General features: G+C 42.6%; 1 protein-coding gene across 1 annotated transcript in view; it reads right to left on the bottom strand.

Moving 5' to 3' along the window:
* vps53 (VPS53 subunit of GARP complex) overlaps window positions 1-21,513 on the bottom strand; it is a 25,981-nt gene extending 4,468 nt beyond the window's left edge. The window contains exons 1-20 of the mRNA XM_006640879.3: window positions 21,400-21,513; window positions 20,820-20,900; window positions 19,905-19,954; window positions 19,735-19,801; window positions 13,618-13,704; window positions 12,876-12,991; window positions 12,246-12,365; window positions 9,476-9,554; window positions 9,085-9,228; window positions 8,431-8,573; window positions 7,076-7,217; window positions 6,802-6,900; window positions 6,188-6,282; window positions 4,678-4,920; window positions 3,932-4,079; window positions 3,730-3,812; window positions 3,389-3,467; window positions 2,770-2,918; window positions 2,596-2,665; window positions 1,718-1,855 (exon numbers count right to left, since the gene is read on the bottom strand). Coding sequence (XP_006640942.1) covers window positions 1,718-1,855; window positions 2,596-2,665; window positions 2,770-2,918; window positions 3,389-3,467; window positions 3,730-3,812; window positions 3,932-4,079; window positions 4,678-4,920; window positions 6,188-6,282; window positions 6,802-6,900; window positions 7,076-7,217; window positions 8,431-8,573; window positions 9,085-9,228; window positions 9,476-9,554; window positions 12,246-12,365; window positions 12,876-12,991; window positions 13,618-13,704; window positions 19,735-19,801; window positions 19,905-19,954; window positions 20,820-20,900; window positions 21,400-21,483 — 2,217 coding nt within the window. The 5' untranslated portion in view covers window positions 21,484-21,513. The remainder of the gene's footprint in view (window positions 1-1,717; window positions 1,856-2,595; window positions 2,666-2,769; window positions 2,919-3,388; window positions 3,468-3,729; window positions 3,813-3,931; window positions 4,080-4,677; window positions 4,921-6,187; window positions 6,283-6,801; window positions 6,901-7,075; window positions 7,218-8,430; window positions 8,574-9,084; window positions 9,229-9,475; window positions 9,555-12,245; window positions 12,366-12,875; window positions 12,992-13,617; window positions 13,705-19,734; window positions 19,802-19,904; window positions 19,955-20,819; window positions 20,901-21,399) is intronic.

Genomic DNA, 21,513 nt, shown 5'->3' with positions numbered 1-21,513 from the left:
GCCTTGCTGTGGTTAGGTTGTAAAACCCAAGCCTGGGGCTGGATTTTCCATTCACTCCCAAGAAGCAGTCAACTGCAGCAGGGAGAGGGCCATGGCAAAATGAGCTTGGGGAAAACACTCAAGTCACAGGACATGGGCTGCATTTCATATTTCACTATTTTACAGCATAAGGAGCTACAAGAGAAAACGGCAAGGAGATAAGAATATGAACCCAAAAAAGGGTGTTCATACAACATGTTAGATGGTGGTCAGACACTAGCACTTTGGAAATTCTTATCAGAAACCTTGTAATATAACAGAGGTCAAAATTGTTGCATAAACCAGTGTGCATGTTCTTCTTAGAGAGTAAGAAAAACTACACCTGAACTTTTTTTTGCAAGAAAATAACTGTTAAGAGCAGGAGAGGAGACATCTTCTGTAATTACACCATTGTCAATAAATACATTAATAAATAATTGGATATTCCTGCCCCGTTTCAGTTTAACTGGAGTGAAAGAATTGATAAGCTTTATTTTAGATTTTCTTACAAATAGTGTTATTTGCAAAGCACTTTCAGCATACACCACAGATGGTAACAATTACTTTCAAGATATCTGGGTCAGTAAAGTTAATTAAACATGAAGTAAAAAAACAGATGCATTCGGTGTACACTTTCTCAAAGTGTAGGATAAGGCTAACAGTGTCCTTCAACTTCCCAAGACCCTCACAGGAAACCTTCTATCAACACTTTGAGAAAACACACACAGAACTTGACTGCGTGTCTGTTCAACATTTAATTGTGTCAAACACATTAGCGCAGAAAAGTGTTTATAGCATGACCTTCCTAGTATTCTTTAATGTACGTATTTCTATGCTGAAATGCACTGTCAAATCCGTAGCAACTGTCTAATCATACAAGTCTTGAGGTGCCTTTTGCTTTCTAACCAATGCACATGGAAAAAAAAACTCCGATAAAAACAGACAAGTCTCTTAGTACCTGGACTGATCTGAAAATGCCCTAGAATGATTAGGAAAGGATGAAAGTGAATTCCCGACATGGGGAATCTAGGAGGGGAGACTGCGGACAAAGAGCTGGGAGGGTGAGGCGCATGCCATTGTATCTCTGGGCCACAGCTGGGCCAGCAGGCTGGGAGACGAGCTGTGTTTATGCTAGACTCTCAGGAGGGCCCTGCGGCTCTGTATATTTGGAGGCCAGAGGCCCAGACACTAACTCAACAAGCCGTCTGCTGGCAGCTGCCCTCTCATCAAACCCTGCACATGATGCTTGTGCCTCAGCTGCTTCTCGCTTCCTTTAGCTGTTCTTAGACATCTACCTTGTGCTGGTATGCTATGATTAAAGTAATATGGAGCCCGCTGAGGGTACACAGTAACAAACCTGCAGTCTTGTTTAATGCATGAACCATTATTTACAATGTTAAGCATACCAGGTATCAAGGTTTTAGTCAATTATTCTTCCTAAAGAGTGAGCACAAGCAAAATAAAGGGATGGAAAGAACCTTAATGGAGGAATCTGTTTTCTGAAAATTGAATGTAGCAGATTAGCCTCCCCCTTCTGTCGGGTTTTCAAAAAGCACGTGTGTGCCCTGTATATTCCACTCACCTACCTGAGGTGGGAGCGCAGCAAGTTGCATGACGAAGCATTGACACGTGCAATATCAAAGACCACAGCTCCTAAGTAACTGCAAAGTGGATTTGCACACAGAAAACAGCTGCCCACCTTCAGGATCATCTCTGCGCGCGTCATGCCTTTCACAACGATCTTGGTATAGCTGGCAGGTGCTTTGCGGACCACCTGGGACCCAATGGAGGGCAGATCCAGCAGCACTGTTTTGAGGGAGTGGGTGTCCAGCAGCAGCTGCCAAAACACAGGAAGACCAGATTCAATATATTTTTCTTCATAAGAAACTAGATAATCAGTCTGCCCATTCAGGTCCCAGCACTAATAATCTTTATTCTCCGTTGGGTCGACAGTATTTCAATATGCTGGGCACTTCAGCAGCTGCTGCTGAGTGGACAGGCATGGAGCCTGAATGATGTCTGTAATCTAGATACCAATAGCAACTCAGTTAGTCGGCCAGACAGGTATGCATATATACTAAAAATACAATTTATAGACCATTTCTCTGATATGGTGAGAAACTTGAATAACAAGCAGATAATCTTGATAAGCCCTCCACTAAATAAAGTTTTATATTCCAACAGCTGTTTTTTCACAATGATAATAATTTAACACCTAATAGTTGAATAATCCCAAATATTTGTTCAGCTGCTTTTGAAGTATCTTAAACAGATTAACGTTACTCTGAACCTTTGTGGTTGCAACACTAGATATCACCATTATAACCTAACGTGGATGCTATTAACATTAACGTTTAATGGACTGCAGATGAAGGATTTGGTTCAGGATTTGGAAACATTTACTTAAAAACTGAAACCAGCCAGATTTCTCCTGGTGACAGTGAGCCACACGAATGAAACAGAGATTCTGCAAGGCTTTTCTTGAAACAGGAAGGGGTAAGGGGCCTGCATCATTCAGGAAGACTGTCCTTTCCAGAGCCTCCCTGCCAGGAGCCCCAGTCTCCCCCCTTATTGTACCTGCTCCGCTCCCACCATGCTGATAGGCTTGCACCTGAACAAGTGGTTGATGAACTTCGGAATAAAAGAGCTGCGAGGGCAAGAGAAAACCGTAAAATAAGGGAACGGTACTAGAAAAAGTCTTCTAAAAAAAACAATGTGCTAGCGTCTCAAAAAGGAAACCGAGATACTCACTTGGCAAACTTGATGCAAAACTGGGTGAAGTACTTGCGTGTGGACGCCAGGTTGTCTCTGATGACGGGGACGTTCTGTTTGATGTGCATGATGACGGAGGTGACATAGGGGCTCTGGTCCCCTACGTGCTCCACGTTCTGCCACGGCATCTGGTCACAGTGCAGAACAGTCTCAATTAAAAGATATCCTAGGAAAAGCCTTTTTGTTAAAACCTTTGAAGCAAAGCACTGGCAATGGCCACAAATGACTGCTAATGGATCTCTGTTGGGCTGACAGTGTTTCAAAATGAGTGATCAGGCATAGGGCCTGAAGGATGTCTGTAATCTAGATAGCAATTGCAATTCAGTACCTGTACAGTCAGCCAGACAGGTATGCAGATATATTAAAAATGCAATTTATAGAACATCTCTCTGACATGATAAGAAACTGCCGAATAACTGGCAGACAATCATGATAAACATTCTACTAAAAAAGTTTTATATTATATAATGGCCAAAAATGACTGTTAAATGGGCTTGTGTCTTATTAATCAGAAACACCAACTTCTACCAGCATGCAAATTCTAGGTCATTACAATGACAGTGCCAGGCAACAAGAGAAGCTCTCTACAGTGACCTACCTTGCTCATGGCGGAGAGAGCAGGGTCACAGGCTGCGTCCAGGTCCTGGACAAGGAGCTGGATACTGTTTGATATCACACTATGAAACATAACACACATGACTATTCTTGTTAATATTTCCTCTTTTTTTAACACCCTGATGTATCTTATCCGCTTCAAATCCACGTGCCTCCTACACTCATCAGACAAAATGATGCAAAAAAAGGCTATATTTTGCAACATACGGCAAAAACAGACTATATTACGTTTCTTCCTCAGAAGTGCCATCGACAGCACCCTGCCCACATCCTGGATATGGAACAGCATCAGAGCCGACGGAGAATGGATGAGGCGAACTTTACGTGCTGAAGGTGTCCATCTCCCCCGTCAAGTTAATCCTCTCTGCGAGGCTCTTGTCAACTTTCTCCTTCAGCTTCTCTTCAAGCTAGGGGGGACAAAACATGAAAATTAGGGCTGAGGGGCATTCGGATCTTGCTCTGCCCAGGAAGTTCTTTCCTGCAGAGCGTGCCAGTTTGCCAGGAGACCGTGCCACTGCGTGCTGACCTGCTGCGTGGTGGCCAGGCAGTACTCGGCGGTGCTGAGGATGCTGCAGATCAGGCACAGCTCCTCCACGGTGAACTTGGCCACCTCTGAGCCCTCCTTCTCCTTCAGCAGACTGCTGATGGTCAGACCCCCACTGCTACTGCTCGTCCTACACAATGATAAAGAGCAGACACAGCTCACAGCTGCTCGCAGCACAAGAGGCTCTGCAAGCTTTGGAATCCCAACCATATAACCACAGCAAGACCAGTAAGCTTTTAATATTTTTTTTCTACGCTACTTAACTTATTTAAAGGATTTATAAAATACAAAATTTACAAAGCACAATATCCAATGTGATAACTACCTTCTGATATTATCAGTGTTTTTCTATACATAATGTTAACTGTCAGTAGTTACCCTAAGTTCAATCATTGTACAAAATCTTTATAGCTTTATAAACTGCCAAGTGGACTTAACTAAAATTCAATGGATAATGGTTATAACAGGCATTACACTGCAGTGACTCTTCCGTTTATCATGTTCCAAAGTGTGACGTAAACCGTAATCTGCTGTAGCTCTTAGTTCACACAGTCACCAGCACTACGTCTGTAAAAATACCCAGTCATTAAAAACAGAGGCAAACTAAACAGATACTTTAAAAGAAAAAATTGAAAGCACATCTTTAATCAACCACATAGTTCCTTTTGCTTTCTAGGTAAGCGAGATCACAGGAAGTGTCCCATCACATCAGGTGGTACAGCGCTCACTTGGGCAGGTTCCCGGAGAGGATCTTCCAAGCATACTCGCGGAGGTACTTCTGGAAGATAGTGGACAGAGCGATCATGGGCTCCCCTGTGCTCAGCTGGGAGCACTGCACCATGCACTTCTTGTAGTAGACAAACAGGTCTGCACAGCTGGGCAGCACGGCCCCCCCCTCCTCGGAGTTCACTTTCGGGGGGCCCTGCGCGCGGAAATCTGCTACAAACCGGTCGATCAGCTCCCCCAAGTTTCTGAAACACACAATACAGAGGAAACCACAGAAGGTGAAAAAGAGCAGTAATAATGAAGGTAGAGGCTGTAGTACACAGTGCCATCCAAAGAGAAGGAACAAAGTGAAATTGTCCAGTTTCCTCACCAACTTTTTTGTACTAATCAGGTCATCCAAGTCCACCTGAAGTCAAAATGTCTGATAGAGCTCTGGTAATATAATCTGTTTTGTAACTTAATTATATTATCTTAGAGAAAATGCTACTCTGTTTAATTCTACTAGATTTTGTGGTAGTAACTTTGGAAGCAGCATAAAATAAGACGGAAATAATGAAAAACTGTGCAGTCCCTTTGAACAGGGAAAGCTTTTTACAGCATTTTACAGCTGGAACAAGATCTTTTTCTGTTCTGCTCATGGACAGACGACAAACTGAACAATGAGAACAGATCATCCAGGACAGGCCCAGGAATTAGATTCCTGGTCTGAAGCAGAGGCAGGGACCGAAAAACTGCATCTCTCATGCTCAGCTACTTCCAGCCCACAGATAATTGGAAAATCCTAAATTATCCCCCCAACCCAAATGCTCTCTCCCTCCTTCAAAAATCTTGCAGCGGAGCACTAGAGATTGTGGGAAGAGGCGCAATCTGCTGATGAGGCACTTTTCAGTCAGTCTGCAGCTTCTGTGGTCATGCAACTAATGGGAAACATTTCTACTTCAGTGTACAAACAGAGAGTGAGACCAATTTTTGGATGGAGAAAGCACAGCTAAGGGCCACAAAGGCCTCCGCGCATCAGTCCATACACTGTTGTTTACAACCCTGTGTGAGCCTTTTCTTGACCAGCTTAGAATCATGACTAACTTCTTGAATATTCATCCCATGCTTGAGGTGAGTGAGTGCCGCCTTCTTTATTTCCTGCACTGAATGGCTGACTCAGTTTCACTGTTATTTGTATAAACATCAAAGTGATCAAGAAGACCATGCTCAATTAGTGTCCTAAGATGATGATTGGCTGTCAGACCCTTCTTGGATTTCATCAGAAGATGCTATTCCTCCCAGACAAAAAAGAAGCATGCGTCACCAGGAGTTTTTCCCGGTAAAATCACTTAATTTGAGGAAACACAGGGGTCAGTGCAACACTTTTTGTGGATCCCCAAAGAAAACCGAAAACCCTTCCCAATCTGAAGGAAAATAATATTTTGTTTGGTACTGTTTTGCTATTTTAGCTGTGTGCTTCTGCTCCTTTGCTTCAGGTCAGCATGTTCCCGTGTTTCCCAGCATGTGACTCACTTATCCTGGGACTCGATGTAGACGTAGAGGTGTGGTTCAAAGCACTTGGACACAATGCCGTGGAAAGGGTTGTCTGGGGCCTTAGGCTTCTTCGGCTGAGAAGAGGAAAATTTTGGTCATTTACGCCATGGAAAATACCACTGTGTTTATCTTTTAACAGGATCTCTTACAAGCAGTTAAAGAACAAAACTCCCCCTGAGATGTAAACATTGAATCCACTGCTTTTTAAACATATGCTTATGACAGGAAAGCAGACAAGATCTGCTTTAAAAGATTAGCGCTGCGCTGGTCTTGACATCACGACGGACAGGGTTTTTCATGCAAGGTCTCGGTCCCTTTAATAAAAGATGCTTTAATGAAAAGGAGTATAATGGCAGGAGAACAGCTGAAGAAGGAGAGGCACAGGCTCAGGGCTTCAGTCACTCAAGTTGGAATGTGTGACAGTGCGATTCCGCGAGAAAAATGAAAAACAAAATGACTCCCACATTGCGACGCTTTGAAATGAAAGTGCTTTCAAAGATGAAAGCATGCTCACAGGCTCGACACCAGCAGAGCAGCGGCAGACAGTACAGGGGGAACACCCCCGACACAAGTCACGGGTGGATCGGACTCACCCTCTCGAGCTCTTCTTCCTTCTCCAGAACCGAGTCCTCACTGCCTGGCTCGTCCTCCAGAAAAGGGTTCGTGGAGGGTGGGGGCGGCTCTGGCTTTTTCTGGAAAAAGAACAGCGATAACCCCATTCCCAACACGTTCCAGAGAAATCCGAGAGGTTGTTCGGTTTTTAGCAGGTTTATATCAGGTCTGCAAAAGTGATTGTTTCCCGACAGATTTAAAAACAAGCATGAATTGCACGTAAACCCTCCACTGGTCCCTGGGCCTGACCCTCACCCCTGCTGCGTCGCTCAGAGTGCTGCCCGTGAAGCGCTTGGCCAGAAGCCCCTCGAAGTTGGTCGTTCTCTGGATCGCGAAGAGCAGCAGCTTCACCTCGATCTCCCGGGCTCTTGCTCGCATGAGCTTGGCCAGCTCGGTCCTGGTGAACAGACCCAGACGCCAGTCAGAACCGAGCTTTCTACATGCGTAAACGGCACAGCAGATGAGCAGTCCGGTCCATACAAGCATAAAAAGAGATTCAGTTGTTTAAAAGCCACCAAGCCTTCAGTTTCTACTGTCAATATCTAAACTGTTTGGTCACCTTCATTAGTACAAATTTAACAGGCCATCATAAAGGAAATGACAGTTATCTGCTTCCAAGAAAATGAGTAGAACTTACTTCACAGACAACAATCTTAGCAAAAAAATATGTAAAAAACTTTTTTTTTTACATTGAAGCAAAGCCTAATTTGGTAGACTTTAACTTGGAGAAAAGTACTGGTTCTTATGCACTGATCTAGATCTATACAATGTGCACATTTGTTCACAGCATAGGCAAAAATCTATAAGAAATATGACAACTTCTTGAACAAAGACACGGTAGCTTCAACCCTACGGCTGGGTAGCTTGTTCTAGACTCCCACAACCCTTTGTGTACAGAGGTTCTTCCTGTTCTCAGTTTATATTCACTTACCCATGGCTGTAAAAAACATAATGTACTGTTGAGCATGGATCAAAAAACAGAAAACTTACAAACTTCTCCTGATGTTGGGGAGATTAAGGACCGGATTTTGGCTGATCTACTTAGTGTTTTCCTGCTATTGAAATTGTGTTGATTATTCCACAGGGGGGAGCTCATTAAGTTGGCTACAAAAGTTCGCGGAAGCAAAGTAAGAGGGGTTCCCAGAAATAAACAAACTCCTAAAAGAAAATACTAGAGGGATTTTTGAGTCAGGTTTAAACTTCATGCTTCTGAAAGCAGAAAGAATTAAGAGAACAGCAGCTACAATGTTACTTTTTATTTATAATAATGCAATTTTTTTTTAATGGAAAAACATATTAAAATGACTTAAGTCTATGACAACTGCTGCTATCTATTTATTTCGGCTAATGAAAATCCTGAAATTAGGAGTACAGGATATATTTACCATATAAAAGTCTAAATCTCTTTACAAATACTACTGCCTGTAAATACCTCGACAATCCAAGTATGCAGTAGGTACGGAGATGATGCAGTTATGACATGGACAGTACAATGCCCACATTTTCTTTAAAGAAACACAACCCCACAAACACAAGTGAGGGGAAACCTGTATCCCCCCTTTCCTCTCGGAGTCATTGCGCCAGGCAGCCAGAGGGAGCGAAGGGCACACCTTGTGATGTGGCAGAATTCCACAGCAACGCGCTCCGTCATGCACCACTCCGCCGGGAACATCTTCCCGTACTTCTCCTCGTAGTCCACCAGCTGCCGCTTGATCCAGGCGTAGCGCCGGTCAATTTTGTCCAGCCAGGCCACCTGGGGAGCCAACACGCACGTATGGACGTGGAACTCCTCCAACGTTTCGTTCACTACAGCATTGCATTTACACCAACATGCCATGTTTACAGCCCAGGCACATGGCCCAGAGTGTCCGCGTGCTGGCAGGAAGGGTTTTCTAATTGATCCTGCTGCCATCTTGGTGCAGTTTGACAGATCACAGACCTGTAGGTGCTGTGCTGCTGAAATCAGTAGTGTTTGTATGGTGACTGAAAGAAATGTCTTGTTAAGGACATTTCTCACTGCTGCCACTGAAGTACACACACCACTGGATAGGCTGAGCATCACGAACTTGAAACAAAGCTTTTGTCTCCCAACACTTTCTTGCTTTTACATCGGACTCTGACCCTACAGTCAGACAGGGCACCTCTGAAGAACCACAAAAGCAGGATGATTAAAATATGATGAAAAGGATGATCAAAACAAAATCCCTAAAGCCCCCAAGGGCTAAAACAGCCACATCCTTCAGCTGGCCCTACTTGAGACTTACATCTTGGTTTTCCTGGAACAACACAAGATACTCGGAGAGATGCTGCCTGATAAACTTCTTGATGATTTCCTGTCTGATTCGGGGGTCGAGAACATTCGCCACCAGACAGGCATCCCGCAGGACGTTACTGGGACCCCCGGGCCTCTGGAAAGAATTGGACAAAGATGAGCAGTGTTACACATTTCCATATCAAGACTGTTGATCCCAGCATTCCTGCGCATACAGGATGCATCAAAATAGAAATACATCTTCTGAAATAAGCTTGCATATGATATAATGACTACAGATAATAATGATTAAGTGAAATGTGATCATAATTGATCGTGCCAATGAAAAGATGTATTGCCACATGAAGTCTTGTCTAAGCGTGAAGATAAAAAAAAATCTTCACCTTTGACCCTTGGGAAGGGAAAGCTTCTTCAAAATCGGCGAGTATCTGAGTTCCAAGTTCACTCTGTGCAGCTTTCACTCTGTGTGTTCATTAAAAAAATGAGACACGAGGGTCAGTACAATCCAGTGTTGCATAGGTTCAATTATCTCGTGTATTTTCAATACTTAAATGATGTGAACATTACTCCCATAACACCAGCTGACTTTCATCTGGAACCCAAAATGAATAAGAACACTACACAGAAAAAAAAACAGTATACCTGGGGCTTAGACAGAAACCAAAACTTTTGTTTTCCACACTATCAGGAGTTCTCAAAATGGAATAACAGACCAAGCAGAATAGAAAAAAAAAACCTTGACACCTTTTTCAGAGAGCCTGGCGTTCCAACATGTTTTTCCCACATACTTCACGATAACACACAGAATCCCAACACTACTTTCAATCAGTCCGCAAGGTTCATACACTGGCCTGGCATCAAAGCCAGCAGTCCGGACTGAGACAAGCAAGGAGTGAAGAGACAGGCAGACAGCTCCACAAATACTCTGCCCAGCACAGCTGAGCCGGATGCAGGCACAGAGTCAAGGGCAGGCCTGGAAACAAATGGCCTTTTATAATGTGGCTTTTGACACTTCTCTACTAAAATCTTCCCCTGAGCGATGGGCAGGGAGAGAAAACAAAGATCAATTATTCGTCTTTGAAGAACTACATGGATATGGATGGAAGTATTCAAACACTACAAATGTAAAAAGAAAATTTTGTAGCTTTTGGCAACTGCACTGTGATTTGCCGAATATATCAACAAATGCAGAAATTATCATTAAAAACCAGAGGATCATGCATCCCACTTTTAACAAAATCTGCAAATCAGAAGATCATGCACTTTAAAAACAGTGTCTACAAAGCTTTCTAATACCAATTAAAAATTAGAAACTTTTTTTTTTAATTGCAAATGGACATTTTGCATCATAACAGCACTGTACATGCATGTTAAGGGCTGTGCAGGCAGATACAATTGCAAGATATCTTTATCCCTTTATTCTAGTTTGACAGCAAAAATCACTTTGAAGACAATCAGAGCTGCAGCGTGCCGAGAGCCATAATTGATGCTGAGAAAGGGAAATAAAAAAGGTTTTGCATACTGTGGCAATTGCTTTTTTAGCTTAGCTTTAGACTGAATTTCTTAAACAAAGCAAAGGATCTTTAAGGAAACACAAGTCCGGATCTTTGGAAATCAGGCTTCTCCCCACCCATTCCTATAGGAAACAGATGCTATCTGCAGTTACATGACACCACATACAGCACTAGACCATGCACAGTAAAACCAATGCCACATGTGTATTCAATTTCCAGCTACTTAACCAAGCCAGGAGTTTTGCTTGGTGTGGCATCTCAATGCACCCCCCAAGACAACAAGTGCCTTTCAGAGTAAACAAGAAACCACACTGGCTTTGCTCTAAGCTTCTGAAAGACACAAGACGATCCTCTGAGCAGCCCGCTGTGAAGAAGAGGCTGAAACAGCCCCTTTCATTTTAGCTGTTTCGAAGACAAAATACTAGGTCCAAACTCCAGTATTTTCCAAGGCTTTTTTTTCCACAGCCCACCACCAAAGCTAAACGTTTGTCAGTGGTGTGTCAGAACCTATAACTAAGCAGACTTTATTTATTACTGTGATTATACAGATTGACCAGGACAGTGTTCTTCAATTATTCAAACAAATTCATTTTACAATCCTCCAAGTGCTACAGCTGAGAGTTATCACCATCACAGTACACTGGCATTCTTAAACCTAGATCAAATCATTTCTAAAAGCATTTTTCCTCCATAATCAAGAGGAGGAATTTTTGGATTTTTGGATTCAATGCACCCAGCCAAAAATTCAGAACACCACCTACAGTAAGACCATTTCTTAAACAGCTGAGTCGAAGTTTCATCGTGCATGGCTGAAAAGCTAGCAGGGCTGTTCCAATGTATCACTGAGGCAGAGCAAAGACATCCTACACAACATACCACCCACCTGTAGGACTCCAGTGAGTATCATTCAGGATGTGGTGCCCCTTCAGAGATAACACAGAAACAAACAGCACTGTGTCTGTGTGGGGGGAGGTTCTGGGCCAGTTCTCACCATCTGCAGCCCTTGATAAACACTGGCTGGTGGAAGACTGAGGGACCGGTGCTAGTTTCCCACACGCCATGTCCCCCAACCATTAACAGGTAGGCTTTATGCCCAATTCCCCCCACAAAAAAATAAGTGGAGACACTCAAATCACTAAAATGCAGGGCCCGAGATCACAGGAAATGTATTTTCTGTCAGCCATTTGGCAACATCATATTTGTGGATGGATGCTTCCTTTAATGGTTGAAGTGTTAAGTGTTGTTAAGTCAAAAGCCCTTTATTGCTTGAAGTTAAAAACAAACAACTTGGGGTACTGTGGGAAGGGCTTGCTCGGCTGCAATCTGGGACTTAATAGGCCAAGATGGGCTTCAAAGCAAGACCATCGAACACCGTTTAAAGAGCTTTCTTTTCTGTGTTCACACAAAACAGAGAAGATTTTGCATGTCACATGCTGCATCAAGAAAAACAATTCAAAATGGAAAAGACCTGGTCCTGTTTGCCATTTTTTTTAGCAAATTGCTCAGAAAGGGCTTTGTTACCAGGAAATGTGCACATGCTTCTATAACCAGAGTGGTGTAATGGATGGGCTGTGCCTGCTGTTGGGTAACAGTTTCAGTGTTCAGTACAGGACGCGTGAGGTGCTGCTGATTGGAGTACCTTTCAGAGAGCTGGCGGATCTGAGGGATGCCCATGTACTTCTGGAAATGCTCCAGCACATTGACCACGCCCTGGAGCAGATTGGCAACCTCTCCATACTGCCGTCTCCGGGTCATAGCCCTACCATGGAGAGAGAAAGGGATGACAAAGCAGAACAATCGGGCCAAACATCAAGCACAGGAGCCCAACTCAAGATGAACTGTTTGCAGCAGTGACAGCTGACATGCGCTTATGAAAGACATGCATACAAAACATGTGAACCAACATTTCCCTTGATTTTGGCTTTTTATTTCATTTTGTGTTTTACTCAGGGTGAACCACAGAGTCTCCCACAGAGGGGTGGATTATAAAAAAAAAGTACCACTCCCCCCTGGGAGGAACACATAAAGGTTCATTACCACCACTCTATGTCTACACCCCTGTGTTGGAATATTTGCCATTGACTACATTGTCACTGGAGCCTTGAATCTATAAGCTGCTAGTAAGAAATAAACTAGACGGGCTGTGTAACCTCCGCCAGTTTGTCACCTGCCATAAGTTCTTACTAAGCCCTCCTTCTGAGCTTTATCATTGACACATTATCACCTCGTCACTCCAGACTACGGTGATGCATGACAGAAGGGCACCTACTCGAGGGAATCCACCCCACCAGCCAGCATGTGCAAGTGGTTGAGCGTGGTGATGGAGGTGGTCAGGTGGCGCTTGGCGTGATCCAGCTGTTTGATGTCCCGGGTGATTTCTTTAACCTGAGAAAGACAGACCCAAAGACTGCGGTCACGACTAACACAAAACTCTCCGGGTGGAGGCAGCTTATTGACCCGATGTCCAATTCCACATGCCTCCGGTCAATACTGTTTCCACAAACAGGACTCGTACAGCAGACAGCAATACTGAAGTTCACCTGTATTATACTGCAGGGCAAACACGAAGAATGCTATAGAGAAAACTGCATTATTACAATGAGTTCTTATTTCATCTACTTATTTGAACAAAGGTGGGGTGCTGAAAGCAGCAGGAAACAAAAATCCTGAAGGGTGCACAGTATTGAAAAGAGAAAGCAACTATTTTTCTGATCCCAGATTAATTTGTAGTTCACTTTCCTTTGTGGCACTGCAGGGGTTTGCATTCTCTGGGATTGAAGCTCATGACTATTCTTTCATTGCTTTCAGATACATGGAGTTGGAACCTTGTAAGAATTTTGTCGATTTCCTCTATATTTTGTTTAAAGGGAGGAGGAAAAACAGCTAAACAGTGCAAAAGACGTCCTCCCTCCCCCCTCCAGGCCACACAGAAGAGTTTCCAGAGAAACACTCGTTTAGTGGCCTATCATTAAGAAGAGTTTACTGCATTGCTTCTGTATATTTTTACACACCATTTGCTCCGACTTCTCCGCCTTGTCCTTGATGTCCTTGATTTTGCCAAAGAGCTGCTGGATGGCTTTCTGGGCCTCCTCGAGTGCCTGGGAGTGCAGAGGAAGTTTGGGATTAGTGATCTGCAACTGGGGCCCACGTGGAAATATTTCTCCTCAGAAATGATAAATCTCAGGAGGAGCACTGACAAAAACGGCAATGCTTTTACTCAATAGTGAGCCGTCCAGCCCCCATAAAAAAAGAAAAAATAACAATGACTACTTAGAAATAAAACTACAGTGTGTTTTACAGTGTACAACTACTGTGCCTGCCACTTGAAATATTGCCCATGTACAGTACTTTATCAGTTAACTATTATGCTTATCCAAGATTTCACAACCTATTCCAGGCAGTAAGATATATTGCCGATACTGCTACAAACATTTTATTTTCACCATTGTTTCTGCAAACCAAACTCGATGCTTGCATTTCTTTCACTCGTACAGCATTTGACAGTGAAACACCGAGTTCCAAATTAACAAGTTTGACCTTTTCTGAAGGTTTTCTGAATATCCTCACAGTATTCAGAATGTCTGCAAATAGCGGACGTATAAAGGCAGACAGGAACAGCTTGATGGAAACTTAACCACTCGTTCGCTCTGGGAGGGGCTTGGCTTTGTGAACAGCTGCACAAAGGTAGTTCATCCCCGCCACATGTTCATCCCCTTGATTGGTTAGTGTCACTAACTCCTCTGCTCAAGAATAAATTCTTACCAGTCTGTTATCACTGTGGCACTTTTGTATAAACTGGCAATGAAGCTTTTTAATTATACAGAAAGAGTAAACAAGAAAGTCAAAGGCAGAAAATAGATACCTTCTGTCTTTCAAAGAAACCAAATGAAAAAGCGTGTTACCAACCAGATACTTTTAACTTTCTATTCAGATTTGATGGCAAAGTATCTGAAGTGGTGACAGGAGATAAATACAAGGACACCCCACCCCTTCCAAAAAAAGGGGTTATTAAAAGATAAATTTATCCTTCGCAAAAGGACAGATGGGACGGGCCCATTCACAGCTAGTCTGTGTGGTGCCAGGCTAATGAACACGGCACAGCCCCGAAGAGCACAGTATACTCAGAGGGGGTTGGCTTCTTTCCTTTTCTCCTTTAGAGACAGCAGGAATGCTAACAGCTGGCACCAGCTGCCCTTGGAATTTGCCACTTTTACAAGGGTTTGTAAAAATGTGTGTGTGGGTTCGTGGGGAAGATTTTAGGTGCTTTTTTTCTGCTCAGGATCGACAACGGGAACTCTGTTCAGACGAGGTCAAGGTTAAAAAACACATTCCTTGACCATACTTCTCCACAGAAACACCAATGCAGCGACAGCACTGCAGTCTGCCTAATGACGAGTGGACAGCACATTCCTGTTGCTGATGCTGAAGCAGGAGGCAGATGAGCTATGGTCAGGATTCCCTAAAGTGCTCTGCACAACTGGTACAGGAATGGGAACAGCCAGCCAGGGCTCTCTTGATTTTTATACAACTTCAATCTTGCAATTTGCTGGGTATCTGCAATCTTGCAAGATGTTGTTAAGAAGCCTGCTGTCCCTCCATATGATGCAAACTCTGCTTAGGTAGTACAGAACTTCAAGTGTATAAAATTCTGAATGACTCTGCAGATGCGCATGTTGAAAGAACCCTCTATGCATCTCGCCTTTTCTGTAGCAGGTACAGGAGATAACACCAGAGAATCAAGTCTTAAAACAATTGGTGATTCCAAAAAGTGTGTATACCTGTTATATATCCTGTGTATATATATTTTATTTACAAATTCATAACAAATGTCAAACTACCATGTTTTAAACGTTTTACAACTGTACTACAGAGATAAGCTTGTCAATGCAAGATCAAGGTCAATGCAAAATCATTTACAAAGGTAAATGGAAGGGACCAGGCAACTTTTGGGCCAACAAATAAATCCCTATGCATGCCTGCCATTTCTACCAGTGCCTGACTCTGAGTCATATCAAATGGAAGAACTCCTTCTCTCGTTTCCTGTGTGAACTATAATCACCCAGTAAACACAGCATGAAAACCAACCTGCTGGCTTGTGCCTCTACTTTATCATCTTTGTGTTTTCCCCTGACATTGTCCGTGCCTACTTTCTTAAAACAAAATGGACAGCTGCCGTGCATGTGGTGTTTATTTGTGGATTCAGGATATTTCCACCCACAGACACTAGGGAAGCAGTTCCAGATTCCTTAAAAATACAAGACACCGAAGAGCCACATGACATGCTATCTGGGTTATGTGCACCTCAGCATCTGGAGAAAGAAGACTGTCAACAGATTCAGATATTTTAAAGAAAACAAATGGTTGTATAGGTTCTGACTTCTAAACTCGATAGCTAAAACATAATTCTGCATATTTAATAAGGGATTCCACAGCAAAAAAAAAAATCTGCAGGTCAAATGCTGAGCACTGACTAAACTATATTAAAGGCATATCGTATTTTGAAAAGTGCTAAAATCACTAAATTTCAAACTTTCAGATGATGCTATGAGCATGCTAGGCCAGTGCAGCAAAAACTGTCACGTCAGGTGTACTCATTTTCACCCTTCACAATCTCCCTGGCTTAACCAGAAACAGAAAGTAAAAATACACTAGAACTGCAGAACCAATGTCACGCTTTGTAGATCGTCCAAGGCCAACATGGAGCAGAACTGCAGTTCACTAACAGGGGGAGGAAAGTATAAGGTATATGAAAAAAAGAAAAACCACACAAGTAGCAAAGTTTCCTTCCCTTATTTATTTCAAGTTTCAAATATTTACATTACGTTCATTGGGAAGGTTTTCAGCAAAGTCCTAACGAGTAGCTCAGGATGCCAAAAACTACATTAAAGGGCAGGATCCTAACTGCCTGAATGGAAGTCAAATAAAATCACACAGCAAACTTTCCTCAACAGGCACATGGCATTAAGGTATATTTCATTAAATTAAGAGGCAAAAAAATCAATATTTGCTTCGCTACTGATCTGTGTGTGCATGTTTATGTCACAGTGCTGACATGCAAGAATCATCACTGTACAGTTCTAACATAAAAGCACTCAGTCAGCAAGAACAAAACTTAAACTAGCTGTAGACTTACATCTTCACTTAACCCTTGGTTAATTGGTAACAAATGTGCAGACTCCTGCTCTCTTCAGTGTTTGTTACCACCCAAACTATTTACCAACTCTCAAAAACTGGCTAAGCACTGGGTAAGCACAGCCTGCCTAGACTTTTAGGCAAAGCTTTGTTTATGATTAGATTAATAAAGAAACAAGACTACTTAATCTAATCTCAGATTATTTAAGGGCACAACAAACCCACTGGGAATAATGCTGTTTTTAAACTAGAAACTGCCTACATCAGACAGTGAAAAAAGGATTCAAGTCTGGGTTATGGTACTAGCCGACTAGGACTGGATTCCCCAAGAACTAGTGCACAACTGACTGAGCGCTGCCAGTGGTAAAGTGGGATTGGTCAGAATGGATTGTCTTGGCTGCACAGCGACCCCTGCACCTTGCCTGGCACTTGTAGTGCACTCAGTGAGGGACATGCCTCTGCTCCACTCAGCTCCACAGGGGCAGGGCCCCTTGTGGTATGTTAAAAGGCGAGTGGCTCAAAGGGGAATGGTGCGGAAGATTGTTTAAACTTCCTCATTCTGCCTGGGTGCGGTCATGGGGTTTATGCAGTAGTTGTTACCCAAGATGTGCAACAACACACAGCTGGCTACTCCATATACACAGGACACGTAACAAAAAAGGAATTACTCCGGGCAACTGGACAAAAAAAAACATATGTATTTAATAATTTATAGCTTTAGATTTTTTTATTGTCTGAGACCTGGGAAAAAGATCTAATTAAAGAAACAGTTTAATTACAGTCATTAAGATGTCATACAGAAGGAGAATCATAAGGTTGTGTGACACCTGAGAGCCATAAATGCAAAGCTCCTGGCATAAAACCAACCTGCACGTACGTACTGGAGAAGAATCAGTCCATTCATAAGCTGGCTAATCAATAAAGCTGGAAAAAAGCTGACAAAAAAAGGAAAAGCTGTAACAGACTGAGAGGGACCAAGCTGGCCACTGGGGACTGATCAGGCATGCTGCTTCCTGGCTTGTACAACAGAATGAGTCGCATTATCCTTAACATGATGTGTCTGAAATTGCCCTAATGTGGACTGATGACTCAAACATTTTCCGAAAATGTGGCATGTGGTTGTCTGTTTTCAAACTTTTTCTGGGCTGAGCTCTTTGAAGCAGATCTCCATACCCCCCCCCTCCGCCCACTCAACCTCCATCAAACCCCTCAGGCCCCCAGCAGCTAAAAATATCAATTTTACCAGATCCAAGACTGTATCCCTCGCTGCCTCGGAAGCAGATGTCTGGGTAAAACCCTCCCCAATAAATACTACACAGACTAAACAAAGGGGAAATTGTCTTTTTTTTCCCCACTAACCCCCACCCCACCAACCCTAGTCTCCCCATCTGTAATCCACACCTCCGGACATTTCCATCTGCAAAAGGGATTTTCCTCTGCACACAATGGAAAAGTCTCTGTGGGCCCAGCGATGGGGCCTGGAGCCCTGTCGCAGTAGAAGGAGCACATTCTGGTAAGGCAGATTTTCCACATTCCATGGGATAATGGGCAAGGCCCAGCCATAATGCACTGACACTCTCATGCCTTTCCCTTCTGGTGCCCTACCCCTGTTTTCTGGGTAATGCAAGCATCAGCTTTCACCAAAATATTGCAATACGACTGGAAATGCGTGTGGTAAGCCAAGGATTCCTGGTATGACAGCTGGAAAATGACCACAATCCCAACCATTAGAATCACGATTTTGAAAACTACTGGAAACAGTAGTGTAGTGTAGATAAGAGCAGAAAATAACTCACTTCTTCCACCAACGCAGAAAAGATTTCAATGCTATGAACGTGATTCACTGTTTGAACTAGGATTACTTACTCAGTTTCTTTTTGGACCTGCCTTGAGTGTTTTTGGGGGCTTGTGTTTGGTGTAGATTAAGTGTTAGGCTCGACTAGAGCCAGAACCCGTTAGTGGACTCCCTATCAAAGTTTCAGGTAAAGATCAACCTGAACCTCAGCTCTCTAAATTTAAGCAGTTATCACACAACTGTAACACTGGCTTTGCTCACACCTTTACGGTTGTCCTAAACCTAGCTCAACCCGAACCTAAGCAAAAAATACCAATAATAGCATAAAACAAAAAACATATTCAAATAATATTACAATCCACTGTTATTTAAGGCTTACCATCCCAAAAACAAATCTTAGTCACTTATGACTAAGTAAAAAATAACACCTCATTATTAGGGAGAAGGACAGGATAGTAATGCTGATTTTTTAGGCGCTGCCTGGAAGTTGGAAAGAGTGTAGCAGTGGGAGACAGCAAGTGTGAGTGGGGTAGTATAATGCAACACAAACAACCTGGGAAGTTTGAATGTTTTTAGTGAGTTTTTAGCGAGTGTCAAGTCAAGACACCAGTCCTTACAGCAAAGTCAAGTCTCAAGTAATTTCACTAAAGTCTCAAGTGAAACAAATAGAGACTCATGTCTAAATCTTAACCCAAATCTCAAATCACAAGTAAAAACTCTGAATCCACTCATGGTATTATGGATGGATTCTGCAGGGACACAACTTGAACAAAAAAAGATGCTGAAAGGTTTGTAATCCAAACCTAATTTGATGATCAGCATTTATAATGATGGCCTGGCGCTATCAAATTTATACAGTAGTACAGTATACTGGAGCAACTGGAGTATAGCACCCGCCCATGATGGGATTTAAAACTGTGACCCACTGGTCCAGAACACTAACCACTACCACTAGACAAGACCCTGCTTGGATGGAACCCTTCAATAACCCCCACTGAGAGCAAGCTACCTTACTATGAGATGCAGTGAAAGAGTGATTGCGCCAGTCACACTGTCCTGCATATCTGGACACTATATTTATTACAGACAGAGTCTGGAAGATCCAGCTCCTGACAAAGAGTCAAAAATCTGTGCAAATCTCCTTCTGTACCACCAAGTAATCAATCAACCAATAACTATTAACCAAGAAATGGGTACACACCAGTCTGCCATCTTGCCCCACATTGGTCTGGCCTCTCACCACCGTTCTGATGTTGTCATCCAGGCGTCTGCGACACACAATTCAAAACTTCAATTCACTTTTTCAACAACAAACTGCCGAATGTCTCGCAACCTGTATAGTGAGGTACTGATTGGTAGTGCTCTGCTTACCTGATTTTCAAGCGAATTTTGTTCACCACATCATCTATGTTTGCCAAGGACTGTAAAACACAGCAAAGAGGCTTTTATAAACACACACGGGCACAGATCTGAAGAACTGCTCCCTGATCAAAACCCAGTACCCCAGGACAATTAACAGTGCAGAAAATATTACAAGTGTTTGCATTCTTTGCCTATTGTTATGATGCCATTGCATCTTGCATATTAAACATTTGTGAATAAAGTTCAGAATCTAACAGCAGTAAAATTTTATTTGGGAGCTAGTACTAAAAACATGCTCTCAAATGGAAACACTACCCTCTGGTGGAAAACTGCTAAAATCAACTCTTTCGAAACAGGATGGTCTACTCGAACAGGACCTGAGGTTTCTATTAATGTGTTCCTCTACTTCAAGGCCAATGAGCACCACAAAATGATATGCAATATCATCCTGATGCTTTATGGAGCCTTCTAAATTCCCTAATACTTAGAAATGTAAAGCTAAGCAATACCCACCAATGGAAACATAGGACTTATCTTATGAATCGATAAATGATTTTACTTTTTTCCTAGGGTTGTTGTTATCACAGTATTTCTTTGAGGGATGATTCATGCAGTCTACAATGGTAAACTACAATAGTAAACCATGCATGCTATATACAGTAATGCATTCAGCATGTAAATATGTGAACTATCTAAATGTGCATTCTCACTAATTTAAAAAGGATTTAGTCCACTTGTCCTAGATTTCAGTTTCAATTAAGCATTCAATAAACAAATAAGTCTGCATCGGCCTGTGCACAGTGTGTATCAGGAATGTGGGTTAAGCACGACACACAGTATTGGGGAGAGGCAAAATATATATATATATCTAATATTGGAACAGTGTTCTAATGTTTTGTTAGTTGGATGGTTTAGAAGCCCTACCTGCTCAGTAGGAAACAGGGTGTTGATGTACTCCACAGCATTGAAATCTGCTCTGTCCAACGGGTCCTGACTGGGGAAAACCTAATAACAACCAAACAGTTGATTATGGACTATTAGCAACAACTGTACATCAAACTTCATTTACAAAAAACAGTGTGTCCGCTAAAACAAGCACAATACTACGGGTGTATGCTAATTAATGTGTTAGGATGTGTTTACAATGTCCAATTCAGTATCTTTGCAAGAATTCCCAGCACATTCTCTGCAAAGGTCAGACTGATAAATTAAAAGCACCTTCTACACTGCTGCAATTATTTTGTTACAGCCATGCAAGTTAACTCTCGGATTTTTTAGTTACATTTTAAATACCAAGAATTAGGATCAAGAAATATTTCCCACATTTCAAAGGCGAGAAAAAACGTTATCATAACATGTACCTGAGGTTAACAGCTGGGTCCTGACTAAATGTGGTAGCTCGTCCTGCACTGTATACCACTAAATTTAAATAAATCCCAAACATTGAGCCAAATGCGTTTTGTTTACTGGCCCATGCACGATTATCAATAAGAATAATGGTTACCTGTTCTATAGCTAACTGGACTTCGGGAGTGAGGTGTAAAATTGCCTCTAATTCGTCCGCAAATTCCAACTCCTCTTCCTCCATCGCGGAAAGCTCATAAGATCGATGTAATAC

The sequence above is a fragment of the Lepisosteus oculatus genome, chromosome 26 (assembly GCF_040954835.1).
Source record: "Lepisosteus oculatus isolate fLepOcu1 chromosome 26, fLepOcu1.hap2, whole genome shotgun sequence".
Classification (NCBI taxonomy): Eukaryota; Metazoa; Chordata; class Actinopteri; order Semionotiformes; family Lepisosteidae; genus Lepisosteus; species Lepisosteus oculatus.
The sequence above is the reverse complement of the archived record's forward strand: the minus strand, read 5'-3'. Positions and strand labels throughout refer to the sequence as shown.